The 12,605-nt window shown below is 30.3% G+C and overlaps 4 protein-coding genes across 4 annotated transcripts; all 4 read left to right on the forward strand.

Moving 5' to 3' along the window:
- Nucleotides 1–1,677: 1,677 nt before the first annotated feature.
- On the forward strand, nt 1,678–7,209 carry LOC145181184 (peroxisomal biogenesis factor 3-like). Its single transcript, XM_080056211.2, has 3 exons — nt 1,678–2,275; nt 2,480–2,791; nt 4,836–7,209. Exons 1-3 carry the CDS (start codon nt 1,726–1,728, stop codon nt 5,051–5,053), a joined length of 1,080 nt encoding a protein of 359 aa, XP_079912337.2. The 5' UTR covers nt 1,678–1,725; the 3' UTR covers nt 5,054–7,209.
- On the forward strand, nt 6,311–7,209 carry LOC145181185 (TIMELESS-interacting protein-like). Its single transcript, XM_080056212.2, has one exon. The coding sequence runs from the start codon at nt 6,311–6,313 to the stop codon at nt 7,109–7,111; it is 801 nt and encodes a 266-aa protein (XP_079912338.2). The 3' UTR covers nt 7,112–7,209.
- Nucleotides 7,210–7,592: 383 nt separating this feature from the next.
- Nucleotides 7,593–8,905, forward strand: LOC145181869 (EARP and GARP complex-interacting protein 1-like). Its single transcript, XM_080057052.2, has one exon. It carries the CDS (start codon nt 7,593–7,595, stop codon nt 8,715–8,717), a length of 1,125 nt encoding a protein of 374 aa, XP_079913178.2. The 3' UTR covers nt 8,718–8,905.
- Nucleotides 8,906–9,072: 167 nt separating this feature from the next.
- On the forward strand, nt 9,073–12,340 carry LOC145181135 (gamma-tubulin complex component 2-like). Its single transcript, XM_080056145.2, has 3 exons — nt 9,073–10,326; nt 10,482–10,925; nt 11,089–12,340. Exons 1-3 carry the CDS (start codon nt 9,099–9,101, stop codon nt 12,027–12,029), a joined length of 2,613 nt encoding a protein of 870 aa, XP_079912271.2. The 5' UTR covers nt 9,073–9,098; the 3' UTR covers nt 12,030–12,340.
- The last annotated feature ends 265 nt before the right edge of the window (nt 12,341–12,605 follow it).

Genomic DNA, 12,605 nt, shown 5'->3' on the forward strand with positions numbered 1-12,605 from the left:
TTTTTTTATACGTTTTAAAGCATCTGAAAGTGTTGGCATCATTTTGACTTTGTTCTTGTATTCCTCAAACTGAAATTTCTTGAAAATTTTCAAATCTTGTTTGAAGTGCAGTTTTTATTGTAATTCTCCATGTAATCTTCTTTAAAATTTCAAAACTCAAATTTTCTAAATGGTCCACTGCATGCCCATATATAATGATAAGTTATTAAAAAAAAACGATAAATTAGTCATCTACCTTTAACATACCGAAACACAAATGTTAACTGATTAACTTTTAACGAATCTGGAGTTGAGTTCGTGTTCGTGGAGAAGTAGTTCAAACTGGTTAAGAAATCCAACTGTTCCATATAAATTACCATTTTGCTACAATCAAACAGTTTCATTATTTCCGCAAAAGAATAACTCTCTTGAGAAGAAGAGTTTTACAACAACAATTCTTTTCAGCTCGTTCTGCCAATACAATTTTTGACTATTACACTGTTTTGATACAATACTGAGTTGAGTGGATCGTTTTCCTTTGGAGTAAATGTGGATGTTTTTATGATGTTCAGAATAATGTACAAGCAAAGAAAAAGACTGAACCTTTTGACGGTGAACAGAATAGCTAATATCAGTTTTAACATTCTTTGGTCTTTGCTCTGACCTGATCTGATTTGTTCTGACCTGCTCTAATTCCCTGTCAAATTGCTTTCTTTTGTCTTTTCTTGTTCATTTTCCAGTTGAATAACTGAAAAATCTTTTGATACAAAGACTTTAAGACGCCTTAAAGAATTTCCGCAAAGTTTAATGCAAACGCGTACAAAATTTATCAAGATCCTGATGATCTTAGTTGGATTCTTGACTTCGATTAAACGATTTGAAAGCTTGTTTGTGATATTATAGCTTTTTTCTTAACCAACTTATTTAAATTTTAGAAAAATTGATTTTTTTTTTGTTACAAATAAGATTCGCTAGTAAATAAAAATGCTAATAGGGTTAAAAAGACTGTTGTAGAGAAAAAAATACTTTCAACGCTGACACTTGGCTGCAGCTTAACTAACCTATGCGGTTATAACGGCACTGGCTAAGAGGTGTCACACTAAAAAACCATTTCTTTAAAACCCTGTAAATACGGTAAAGGTTTTGTTCTTGCTTTAAAGTCTGTTTATGTTTTTTTTGGCATTTTAGGGAAGTACTAACATGTAATGTAATGTCACATATTCCTGTTTACATTTATATTATCGTTAAAAAGACTTTTTTTAATTTTTTTACCGCAGTGCTGCAACCCCCCTGGATCTGCCACCTTTTTAATGAAAGAATCTGGGTTTATCTTAAAATTGTCAGTGGTAACACTGTTTATTATCTTCCCTGTTTGGACCACATCTATATTAATCGTTTGAAAGTAGACTTTCTCATAGTGTTCTTTTTATTCAATAAATTACTGTCAAACTAAGTAGTGATTCGTCCTTAGTTCACCATAATTAGCTTTGAACGTGTCTTTTCTTCGCCTCTTTCCACGTAAGTTTACAAACAACTGATTGTGTGGTAATTACATTTAAGAATTAGACTTCATGGTTATCCTTAACTGCTCCGAAATAAAAAAAAAACCTAGGGATGTATATATACTGAAGGAAGTATGTGTCATGGCTCTCCATGCCATCTTTACCTGGTTTCCTAAAAAAAAACTGCAGCATAATTTATGTTTTATCTTGTTCATCTTTTCATTTGCTTTTAGGTTAACTTATAATGTTTTCCTCAATGTACAATTTTTATAAAAGACACAGAAAAAAAATCTTATTCACTGGTCTATTAGTTGGAGGAACATATGCTGTTACAAAATTTGTCTCCTGGAAATTTGATGAATGGGCAAATTTAAGATTGAAGGAAATAGAACAAGAAGCAAAAAAACAATATTTGTTTGAATCAAATCAGAGGACATGTACAACAACATTTCTTTCTTTCTTACCAGATGTGCAAGAAGTTATAACATCAAAAACAAATCTTCAAGAGTTTCTTGAAGTTCTCAAGTTAAATCCAGCTAACAAAATTGAAATTTGGGAAAATATTAAAGTTTTAAGTATGGCTCAAATGATTGCTTCTGTTCTTTCAAATGTGTTGCTTCTGGTGCTTTTGAAAGTTCAGCTAAATATCATTGGCGGTTACATGTTTGTTACTTTAGTGTATGACAAAGAAATGGATGTTAGTGATATACAGCAACGTTATTTAAACAATGTAAAAGTTTTCATTGAAACTAAGCTATCTTTGCTTGTTGATGATGTGGTGTTTTGTGTTAAAGGTTAGAGAATGAAAATAGTTCATAAACTTAGAATATAGTACAAAAATTCTTTTAATATTTTTTTGGTTAAAACTACTGAATTTAAACTAGATAATTATAGATATTGTCTAATCCTAGCAGTGTTGATATTGTTACTTTATTGTTGATTTTAGTTTTAAATCTTTATAGGTAACTATTAAATTGGCTGTATGATTTTTTAAATAGAAATCATTGGCAACATTTCTTTAAAAGAAAAGGTTTCATTATTGAGACTTCAAAATCTCATTAACACTGTGTTAGACAGGTTAAAAAAGCTTATCTTATCAAAGTATAATACTTCTGCTTCACATCCATTTTCTTGGTATATGATAAACAATGAAACTTCAAACACTGAGGAACGATACAGAAGGCTTATGTTTCAAACAAACGAGACTTTGAGTAATGAAAGTTGTGCAATAGTTTTGGATGAATGTATTTCTTGTGGGCTACAAAATGTCATTAGTGGTATGAAGGATGCATTTTTTGGATATGAAGAGGGTATGAAGTTTGCAGTGTTTATACCATTTTCTTATTATTTAGCTCTCTTAAGTCAGTTATTACAAGTAAATTACAAAAAGTGTTTAGAGATTCCATTATATTAATTTTCTTTAAGCAATAAAATTTTATAGTACTTTAAATTTACAAAAGCTTCAATTTATTTGTACATTTCAATGTTAGAATAGTGAAATATTTTCAATCAAGTTTTATAGATTTCTTGACAATAGTAAAGCACCAGATGTAATTCTTTCAAATTGTAGTAATTAACATTCCCTCTAATTATTCAAACTACATTTTGGGCAAGTTTTATAATATAAAGAGTTTCAGTAAAAGTTTAAGAAAAACACCCAAAAATAGTTTTATCATATAAATATATGTAAAGAAAACAAAAATAACACACTGATGCATACATAATGTGGCAGCAATTTGCGAACTTTTTGGAACATTTTTCAAAATGATTTTTTAAAGCACTAAAATATTATATTCATGAAATATTAATAAAAGAAAAGTTGAAGATAAATGCTTTTTCCATCTAACATTCAATTAGGTCTCCTTTTTTTTTTGATTGCTGCCTCAAGCCTAGGATGGTAGAACTGGCAGGTGCTGATTAAATAGTCCCTTGAAGTTGAGTTCCAAGCACGGCTAATTGATGAATTTAGTGACTTGACATTTGAATGGGTTTTTTTGCAAGCCTTATTCTCAGTTATGCACTACACACTGTTGTCAAGGAGATTCAGGTCAGGGCTGGATGGTAGCCAAAAGTGTTTTTGCCAGAACTTAGCTATATTGTGCTGAAGAAATTGTTGGGTATTTCTGGACCCATGACAAGATTATATAGTCCCTTGCATGTCCTGTTGAAAAATGTAGTCACCTTCAGGGAATGTCTTCTTCAGCCATGGCACCACATAATGTTTTAGTAAACTAATATACACATAAGAGGTAAGTTTTTCTTTCTTTTTGATATAGTTTAGTGGAAATTTCTCTCTATTAGAAGGAATGATTCCTAGCATCATGAAAGAATTAGGGTGCTTGGTGTGACACACAGGTGGTGCTCTGTCACCCTTCTGCACAATGAATCTGTCATTTTGCCTATTGATCACACAGTCAACACTAAAAAGTTTTTCATCTGAGAAATGTTTGACTGTTGGCAAAGCATGGCTTTTCAGCTGATTCAGAAACTTTTTTGATTGCTCCTATCTCAAAGTTTTTAGCCTTTCTATCAAAAGGTGGCATGTAGGTCATAGTGTTTTTAGAGATCTTCTAGCTATCCTTTAATCCACGTTAAAAAGTTTTGCTGTCTTTCTGATTGAAAAAGTAGAATTCTCTTCAACATGCTTTTGAAGCTTTTTGTTGAACTTTTTTTCAACTTTTTTGTTCACTGGAGAGGGCATTTGGTCTCTCTCAGCCATGTCATGTTTTTTCATTTTGAAAAATGTTGTTTTAGTTACTCCAGAAATACAAACCACTTTACATACAGGTAAGGCCTCGTAAATCAAATTGAAAACTTCAGTTCTTTTGGCTTCCATTAAAAAACTTTTAACTAAAATATTTTTTATTCACAATTTTATTCAAATCCAAGATTTAAAGCAAAAACAAGTTGCAGAAGTATTCTATTTACACTAGTCAAAAAATTAGTTCGCAAATCGCTGCTACACCCTGTATTATACTACATTCAAGAATAATTTAATATAAATGAATTATTCTTGAATTTGGTGTAATACAGAGTGTGGAAGCAATATTGTAATAAAATAAAAAATGAAAAATTTACTTAGAATAACTTTGAAAGAAAAATAAATTAACTTTGCTATAATAATAAAGTTGTAAATATAATTTCATATTTTGCAATATTGGGAAAACACAATTTTTATCTGGTTTTTGACCTCATGTCTAGCTTATAGAGGAAATTGGTAGCAGTTTAAATATATTAGATTTTTTTTTTTCTGTCAGTTATTTGTGCCTCCATAAATATTGGTATGTGCAAGCACATCCTAATTTTGATTTCAATTTACAAAATTTTAAAATTGTTTTCTATTTTTATTTCTAGACCCTGATGCAATTGTTTCCATTGAATCATGTGCAAACACTTCATTCTTCAAGGAAATTGGGCTTCCTATGGCAAAAATTACACCTTTATTCAATCAACAGCTCCATCAGATATTTAAATCTGGTCCAAATGATTTCCTTGATTCTATTTTTTCACAAAACCTATTACATGAGTTTTCATGCAACTTATTTGATGCTTTTAGCAGAGTATACACCTGAGTTCTATTACTTCTAGGACTGAAAGTATGCTGAAAAAAATATGAAGAGTTTAGATGCTTGCTTAAAAAAATAACATTTTGTGCTAAAGAATGCATCAATGTATCTTAAATAAAGAATGCATCAATGTATCTTAAAACTCTTGGATCAGAAAAGTTATTTATCTTTTTTGAAGAACACAGTATTCTGTTAAAACCATTGGATCAGAAAATTTATCTTAATCATAGTCCCCTAATATTTGAATTCAATTTTCAGTTCATTAAAAATAGCTTCAGCATATTTTTGTTTTGTTCAAGCTCATGTTGTTATTTTTGACATTGCAATTCTTTACTAGTTTTTTTAGTATTTGACTTTTTCAATAAAAATAGATTTATTTTCAATTTAGTTTTAATTATTGAAAGATAAAGATTAGATCATTTCCTAGCAATCTTGATGCTCTTTGTTAAATAAGATTCTTCAAATGGTTTTCAGTGTTTTTTGATGGTTTTGATTGGTATTTATTTCCATTTACCTGTTTGATTGGTTCTCTCATTACATTAGTGATAAGTTTGATTGGTTCTCTCATTACATTAGTGATATTTTTAATTCTTTCTTTTTTTATTATGGTTGTTCAACAATAATGCTTACAATTTAAGTAAAATGCAGATAATTTGTTAATTTTTTTTAAGATTTGTAAAATCAAGTAAAACTTGGTCCCATTACTCTCTTTTGGATAGGTTTGCTGCTTAAATAAAACATCTCTGTTTTCACTTTAATTGATTTTTTACTAACCATTAATCAGCTATGATGTCTTGTAAATATATCTTGTTCTCTTTTTTCATTATAATGTTGTTTTTTTTTTGCTTTTTTTTTTTTCCATTATGTTTTAACTATTTTCTCTCTGACTTACTACTTTTTGTTCTTTATACCTTTATCTGTAATTCACTTAATTATTTCCAAGTTGCTAAGGTCACTAATGGCTGCATGGCTTAAATCATTAAAGGCAGTTAAAAATATTGATACTGTCTAAAAAAGCATTTTGTATGTTCTCATAAATTAATTTGAAAAAAAAATTTTGCAAAATGATTGTTATAAAATCTAAAGTTTTTTTTCTACAGCAGCTAAGTTTCTTTCTTTTTTTTTTTTTAATTTTATTTTCATATATACTATGCACCAATCATAACCTTTAATATTTTAGGGAAATAACAATTACTATTTGATTCTATTGTGAAACACTAAAGTGCTTAACATTAAAGTCTTGTTGGATTTCAGTTTCTTAACATGATTGGTGGTGAGGATGATAATGATCATCCAGTGGTTGATGAAGAGCCAGTCAATGCAGAAGATTTGTTTGGAGAAGATCTTGAAATATCTTTAACAAGTAAAGATGACAATGAAGCTACTGTCACAGAAGTTGCACCAAAAAAAAGGAAAACTGTTAACAGGCTTCCTGCCCTCAACCAAGCATGGCTCTTAAACGAGAACCATGAAGGACTTGCTCAAGTAAATAGTTATTTTCAAGGATTAAAGTTTAAAGCAGGTCGAGGACATGAACTCACAAATTTGAAGTTAATTCTAAAGCGCTATGAGTATTGGGCTCAGCAGTGCTACCCCAAATTTTGTTTTCAAGATTTTGTAGAAAAAGTTGAGGATTTGAGTAGTAAAAATGGAATTCGAAGCATTTTACAGCAGAATCGAAATAAAAGTCGAAATATGCCTTTTTCTAATGCTCGTTCTTCAAATATAAACAATGAATCTCCTAGAGGAGAAAGTAATTCAATTCTATTTGGCGGAGACTCACCTAACAAATCAAAACAAAATTTAATTGAAATGATGCCTGAATCATCTGTAGTAATAACTGAAAATTTGAGAGAGAGTATTTTGCGAAAAAGAGAAGAAGCTATTGCAAAACGAAAACTTAAATTAGAACAATCAATGATTCAATCAATTGAGGAGAATTCAATTGACTTCTCAATTACAGAAACACAAGTAGATAACACAAGTAGTCCATTTGATAAATCTTCAGTTTCTGAAAGTGTTCATGACAAAATAATTGAAGAAATTAACAATTGTGCCTCATGATTAAATTTTTTAGAAATTGTTTTTTCTGTGTTAAATATTATAGACATTAACTTTTTGATTTGTTTTCTTAATTACTTTTTAAATAAACAAGTGCATTTTACTTTTTTTCTTCTGGTGAAAGAGTTTTTGGAGTGTATGATTTTCATACACCAAGAAACTTACCAAAAGTTATCCAATCCAGAAAAATGGAATTAATCATCTAAGACTACTTATAAAAAATGATTTCAGACACTTAGGAATTGTTATCAGATACAAACATCTTTTTGTTTATTGTAAATTTAAATAGATAGTTAGAACATTTATAAGAAATAGCCTTAGTTTTCTTGTTTAATTTTTATCAACTATTCTATTTATTGATAATTCACAATCTAAAAGAAGACTCACCACTCATTTAACACTGATGAAAAAGTTATTTTTAAAAATAATTTTAAGATTTTTTTTATAGAAACATTAAGTTTATTGAAAATATCATTAGAAAACAATGAATGATGATGGTGCAGTTATTTATGGTGTTGAATTTCAAGCTCGTGCATTATGCCCACAGCATGGAGAAACAGATGCAGTTCGTTTTCTTGTTGGCACACAGTCCTTAAAACGTACAAACCAGGTTCATTTGGTTGATTTTGATGAAGAAAGCAATTTGATCAATAAAAATATAGTGACTCATGAAGCTGGGGAAATATGGGACATAAATTCAAATCCTTCAAATAAAAATGTTATTTCAACTTGTTACAATATTTCAGAAGATAATAAAATCCAAACAAAAGCATCCTTGTGGCAAATTCCACCATTAGATGATATTGCTCCACCAAGTTCTCATAATATGTTAGAATCATTAAACCCATATCATAGTTTGCAACATATTTGTGACCTTAACACAGAGCATGGTCATGTTCGTAAAGTTCTTTGGAACTCAGCTGGTGATTGTAACAAATTAGTGACACTATCAGAGCATCATATTGATATTTGGGATAATAATACTGTACAACTTACAAACAGCATTTCTTTAGATGGAAAAGTTCAATTGCAATACAGTAATGGTCGATTTAGTCCTCATCATAGTGGATCACAAATAGCAGCTGGAATTGATACAGCAGTAAAAGGTTATGATCTGCGTAGTATGTCTGTTGCTTTTACAATCGAAAATGCGCACAGTCAAACTGTTCGTGATTTGGATTTTAATCCTAATAAACAATACTATTTAGTTAGTTGCTCAGATGACTGCAAGGTTAAGTTTTGGGATACGCGGAATACCAATTCCCCACTTATGATTAGGACAGATCACTCACATTGGATATGGAGTGTGCGATACAATAATTTTCATGATCAATTAGTCTTAACGTCTAGCAGCGATAGTCGTGTTATTTTATCCAACATTGCATCATTGTCTTCTGAACCATATGGTCATATTGATGAGGATGATAATAGTGAATCAAAAGAACCAGATTCTGATCGTATCATCAATATATATGATGAGCATGAAGACAGTGTTTATGCTGTTGAATGGTCTGTTGCAGACCCATGGACTTTTGCATCTTTATCCTATGATGGAAGATTAGTTATTAACAGAGTTCCTCGTGTTGAGAAATATAAAATTTTGTTATAAAAAAATTTTAATGCATTTTTTTGTTGATTTATTTATTGCATAAGATTTTTTATGAAACAGTTTTTTATAATTAGTTAAATGTTTTCTCTTTGATGTAATTCCTCTTACACAAAGTGATTTATTGTATCGAAATTTTATTGTAAGAATGTTATTATAGTAAGAGTATGTAAAAAGAGTGCTTTGGGATTTTGCTCTGATTTTTTTTTTTGTATTAAGTCTTTCAAATTTAAATTTACTAATTTCAAAAAATATTTAAAATTTAAAAAGCTTCATATTTGAAGTAAATTACATCTTCATTTTTCAAAGAAATAATGAAGACGTAATCTACCTCTTGGCAATAACATTTTTATCTTTCAGAATCAGATATGAGTTAACAGCATAATGAGCGAGTTTAAGGTTCATCATCATGCATCAGAATTACTTAAACTTTTTGATATTCAAGGTGGCGATGGACCAGAAGTTTATGCAGAACTTCTCACAAAAGATATAACCCCCTATGTTACTTCTCAAATATCTAGCCACACTGCAAAGCGAAAAATTGCTGAACACAGTCCAGTACCTTCAGAGTTTCAAAAAAAGTATGAGGAGTTAAAGTTAAAAAATGTGAGAGAGTTGGATTCTTTTGTGTACTTGCTGTCTTCAATTGTTCAAGAGCGGAGTATTGTTAAGTTTGTTGAAAATAATGAAAAAGAACGCAGAAAACTTAAGTCAACTGCTGGTGCTAGTAGAAAAAACTCAGCACCATTAACTCAAACAGGAAAAGAACTTGAGGAACTTGTAAAATCTATCCCTAAGTCATCTTTTATGTCTCAACAAGATGTACTTGATCTTAAAACCAAGTTAGCAAATATATCAGCAAATGCCTCTCAAAGCTCAACTGATGATCTTGTTAAAGCATTACGAGATAAACATGCTAATAAACTTGGAAAAGGTTTGCCAGTTCTGCCTAACTGGACATATGAGCGACCTTTCTTAACTCATAATTATGTTGAAATATATCGCTCAAATTACAATGAGCCCATAGCTATTGGAACCTTACCATTGAAAGCTCAACAAATTATGTTAATTGAAGATCTTCTATTTTTATTTATGGGAGTGGAAGGAAAATACATAACAATTAAAGATGAAGTGGTGAAAAAACAGGTACCTAGTTTTGTTATTGACAGAACGCTAGATAGCTCTTTTCAAGAAATCATAAACCGAATTTTACCTCTTTGTATTAACTATTCAACAGTGTGTCAGTTTATTGAAGAAGGTTCACGGTTTGAGAAAGGACTTGTGAGTCATGGCTTATGTTCTGCTATGCGCTCTCTTCTCAAAGACTACTTTGTTTTTGTTGCTCAGCTTGAGAAGCAATTTAGAAATGGTCTTCTTACGTTGCAAAAACTTTGGTTTTATGTTCAGCCTTCTATGAAGACCTTGGATATTCTTTCCCACATATCTGTAATGATAGAAAAGGGATCTTGCAGAGGAGCTTCAATACTTACTGTTTTACATGAGAAAACAGAAGCATATACTGGTGACCCAAAAGGAAGAGATTTGTGCTTGTATCTTACACAAGCTGCTTGTGTGCCATACTTTGAAATAATGCAAAGATGGATTTATGAGGGTATGCAGTATTTATGAATTTTTCTTTATAGTATATATTTACATAAATGATTACTAGTTTAACACAAATGTTAAAGTAATCAAATGTTACATATATGTATATATGCAAAGCCATTTAAAAATTTCAATCTTATATTTTGGTGTACATTATTACAGGAGTGATTAAAGATCCATATGGTGAATTCCTTGTAGTAGAACACGAATCTGTGCATAAAGAACGAGTTGCTGAAGATTTTAATGATCAATATTGGGAGCAACATTATACAATTGAAAGAGAGAGAATTCCAAAGTTTTTAGAGAGAGTAGCAGAAAAGATTTTACGAACTGGAAAATATTTAAACGTCATACGGCAGTGTGGCCTTAGTATAAACTGCCCTCATGCTCAAGAGATTGTTTACTGTTTGAGAGAACGTGACTATGTAGAACATATTGAGAAGGCTTACGATTATGCGTCTTACACATTATTGGATATGCTAATGACAGAGAAAAAACTTTTGCAACGATTACAGTCTATCAAGCATTATTTTTTGTTAGATCAGGGAGATTTTTTTGTTGGATTTATGGATTTAGCAGAAGATGAGCTAAAAAAAAATATGGATGGTATATTTTTGATATTTCTCTCTTTTTTCTATATTTGTGTTTTTTTTACAATATAATAAGTATAAGAGTAAAAGAATTTTTTTATTTTTTTCAATGTTATAAAACTATATAAAGTCCTTTTTGAATAAATAGGTGTCAAATTTTTTATTATATATTTATTTAGATATAGTACCTACTCGGCTTGAAGCTCTATTAGAATTAGCAGTTCGTACAAGCACTGCTAATAGTGATCCTTTTAAAGACGATCTTAAGTGTGATTTACTACCATACGATCTGATTTCTCAGTTGTTAAGGATTTTATCCGTAACCAGTGATAAAAACGCTCCAAATCATCGAGATACTGCCGAACAGCAAATTTCGGGACTTGAAGCATTTACACTCGATTATGAAGTAAAATGGCCGCTATCTTTGATTCTTAGCAAAAAAGCTCTTACTAAGTATCAGATGCTGTTTCGACATTTATTCTACGCAAAGCATGTCGAACGATTACTTTGCAACTTATGGTCAAGTAGTAAAGCCACAAAGAAGCATATGTTTTATAACCGAGCATGGTATTCTGTTGCGTTTGCGCTTCGTCAACGCATGATCCACTTTGTGCAAAATTTTGAATATTACATGATGTTCGAAGTGATTGAGCCAAATTGGCATACTCTGGAAATTAATTTGCGATCAGTCGTAAATATTGATGGGGTGTTAGAATTTCATAACGATTTTCTAGACAGATGCTTAAAAGACTGTATGCTAACAAGTCCTGAACTCTTAAAAATTGTTAGTAAACTAATGGCTGTGTGCGTGACGTTTAGTAACTGTATAATTCGGTTTAATTTAAGTGTCGAGGTGCCTCAAGAAAGCGAATCCTCTAGAACAGCTTCTAAAATTTCCATGCATCATTTTGACAAAATGATGTCTTCAATTGAAATCGAGAAAACGATTTCGAACTTTGAAATAAATTTTTCAAGTCTTTTAATTGATTTACTGGACAAGCTAAGTGTGGTGTCGAGTACCGAAAAAGAGCAAGAAATGATGAATCTCGTGTTCAGATTGGACCATAATAGCTTTTACTCGGAAACTCAAAGAAAACAAATTGCCGAAAAGGGTTCATAATCAGCTCTGAACTTTTGTGCAATGTCTTCTTTTCTCGTATATTTTTCAAATCTTTCAGTAAATTAAACTTATTCAGCATTAGCTCTTACATGAAAAAATACGATAAGAATATAAGCCCAAAAAAAATACACTTTTATTCTACAATTATTTTCTATTTGACCACGAGGTTCTGCAGCAATTTGGTTTCCTTAATTTAAACTTGGTGAAAAAATATTTTAACTTCAATTTGTAAAAGTGCAGGGATATTTTTATATTGATATCAATGAGTTTGATGGTAAATAATCTTGATGAAGAAAAAATGTGATTTAAAATCTCTTTTAATATCAATAAAGGTTCTTTTCGAAAAGCATTCTTTTTGACGTGGAGTTTTTTTTTTTTTTTTTAGATTGCAAGCATCCCAAATCGTATGGGTGTCCTTAAAATAATACTGTGAATTTCACTTAAATTGTTAAGTAACGATGTTGCCAGAATTATGATGCCGTTAAAATGATGTGAACAAATTTTTTTATTATCTTGTAAAAATGTAATTATAGATGTTTAGTTATGCATACGTTACATTACTAATACATTAGCAAT

Source organism: Hydra viridissima, unplaced genomic scaffold (genome assembly GCF_058129835.1).
Source record: "Hydra viridissima isolate aposymbiotic clone 2 unplaced genomic scaffold, HvirCarnegie_v1 scaffold_10, whole genome shotgun sequence".
Classification (NCBI taxonomy): domain Eukaryota; kingdom Metazoa; phylum Cnidaria; class Hydrozoa; order Anthoathecata; family Hydridae; genus Hydra; species Hydra viridissima.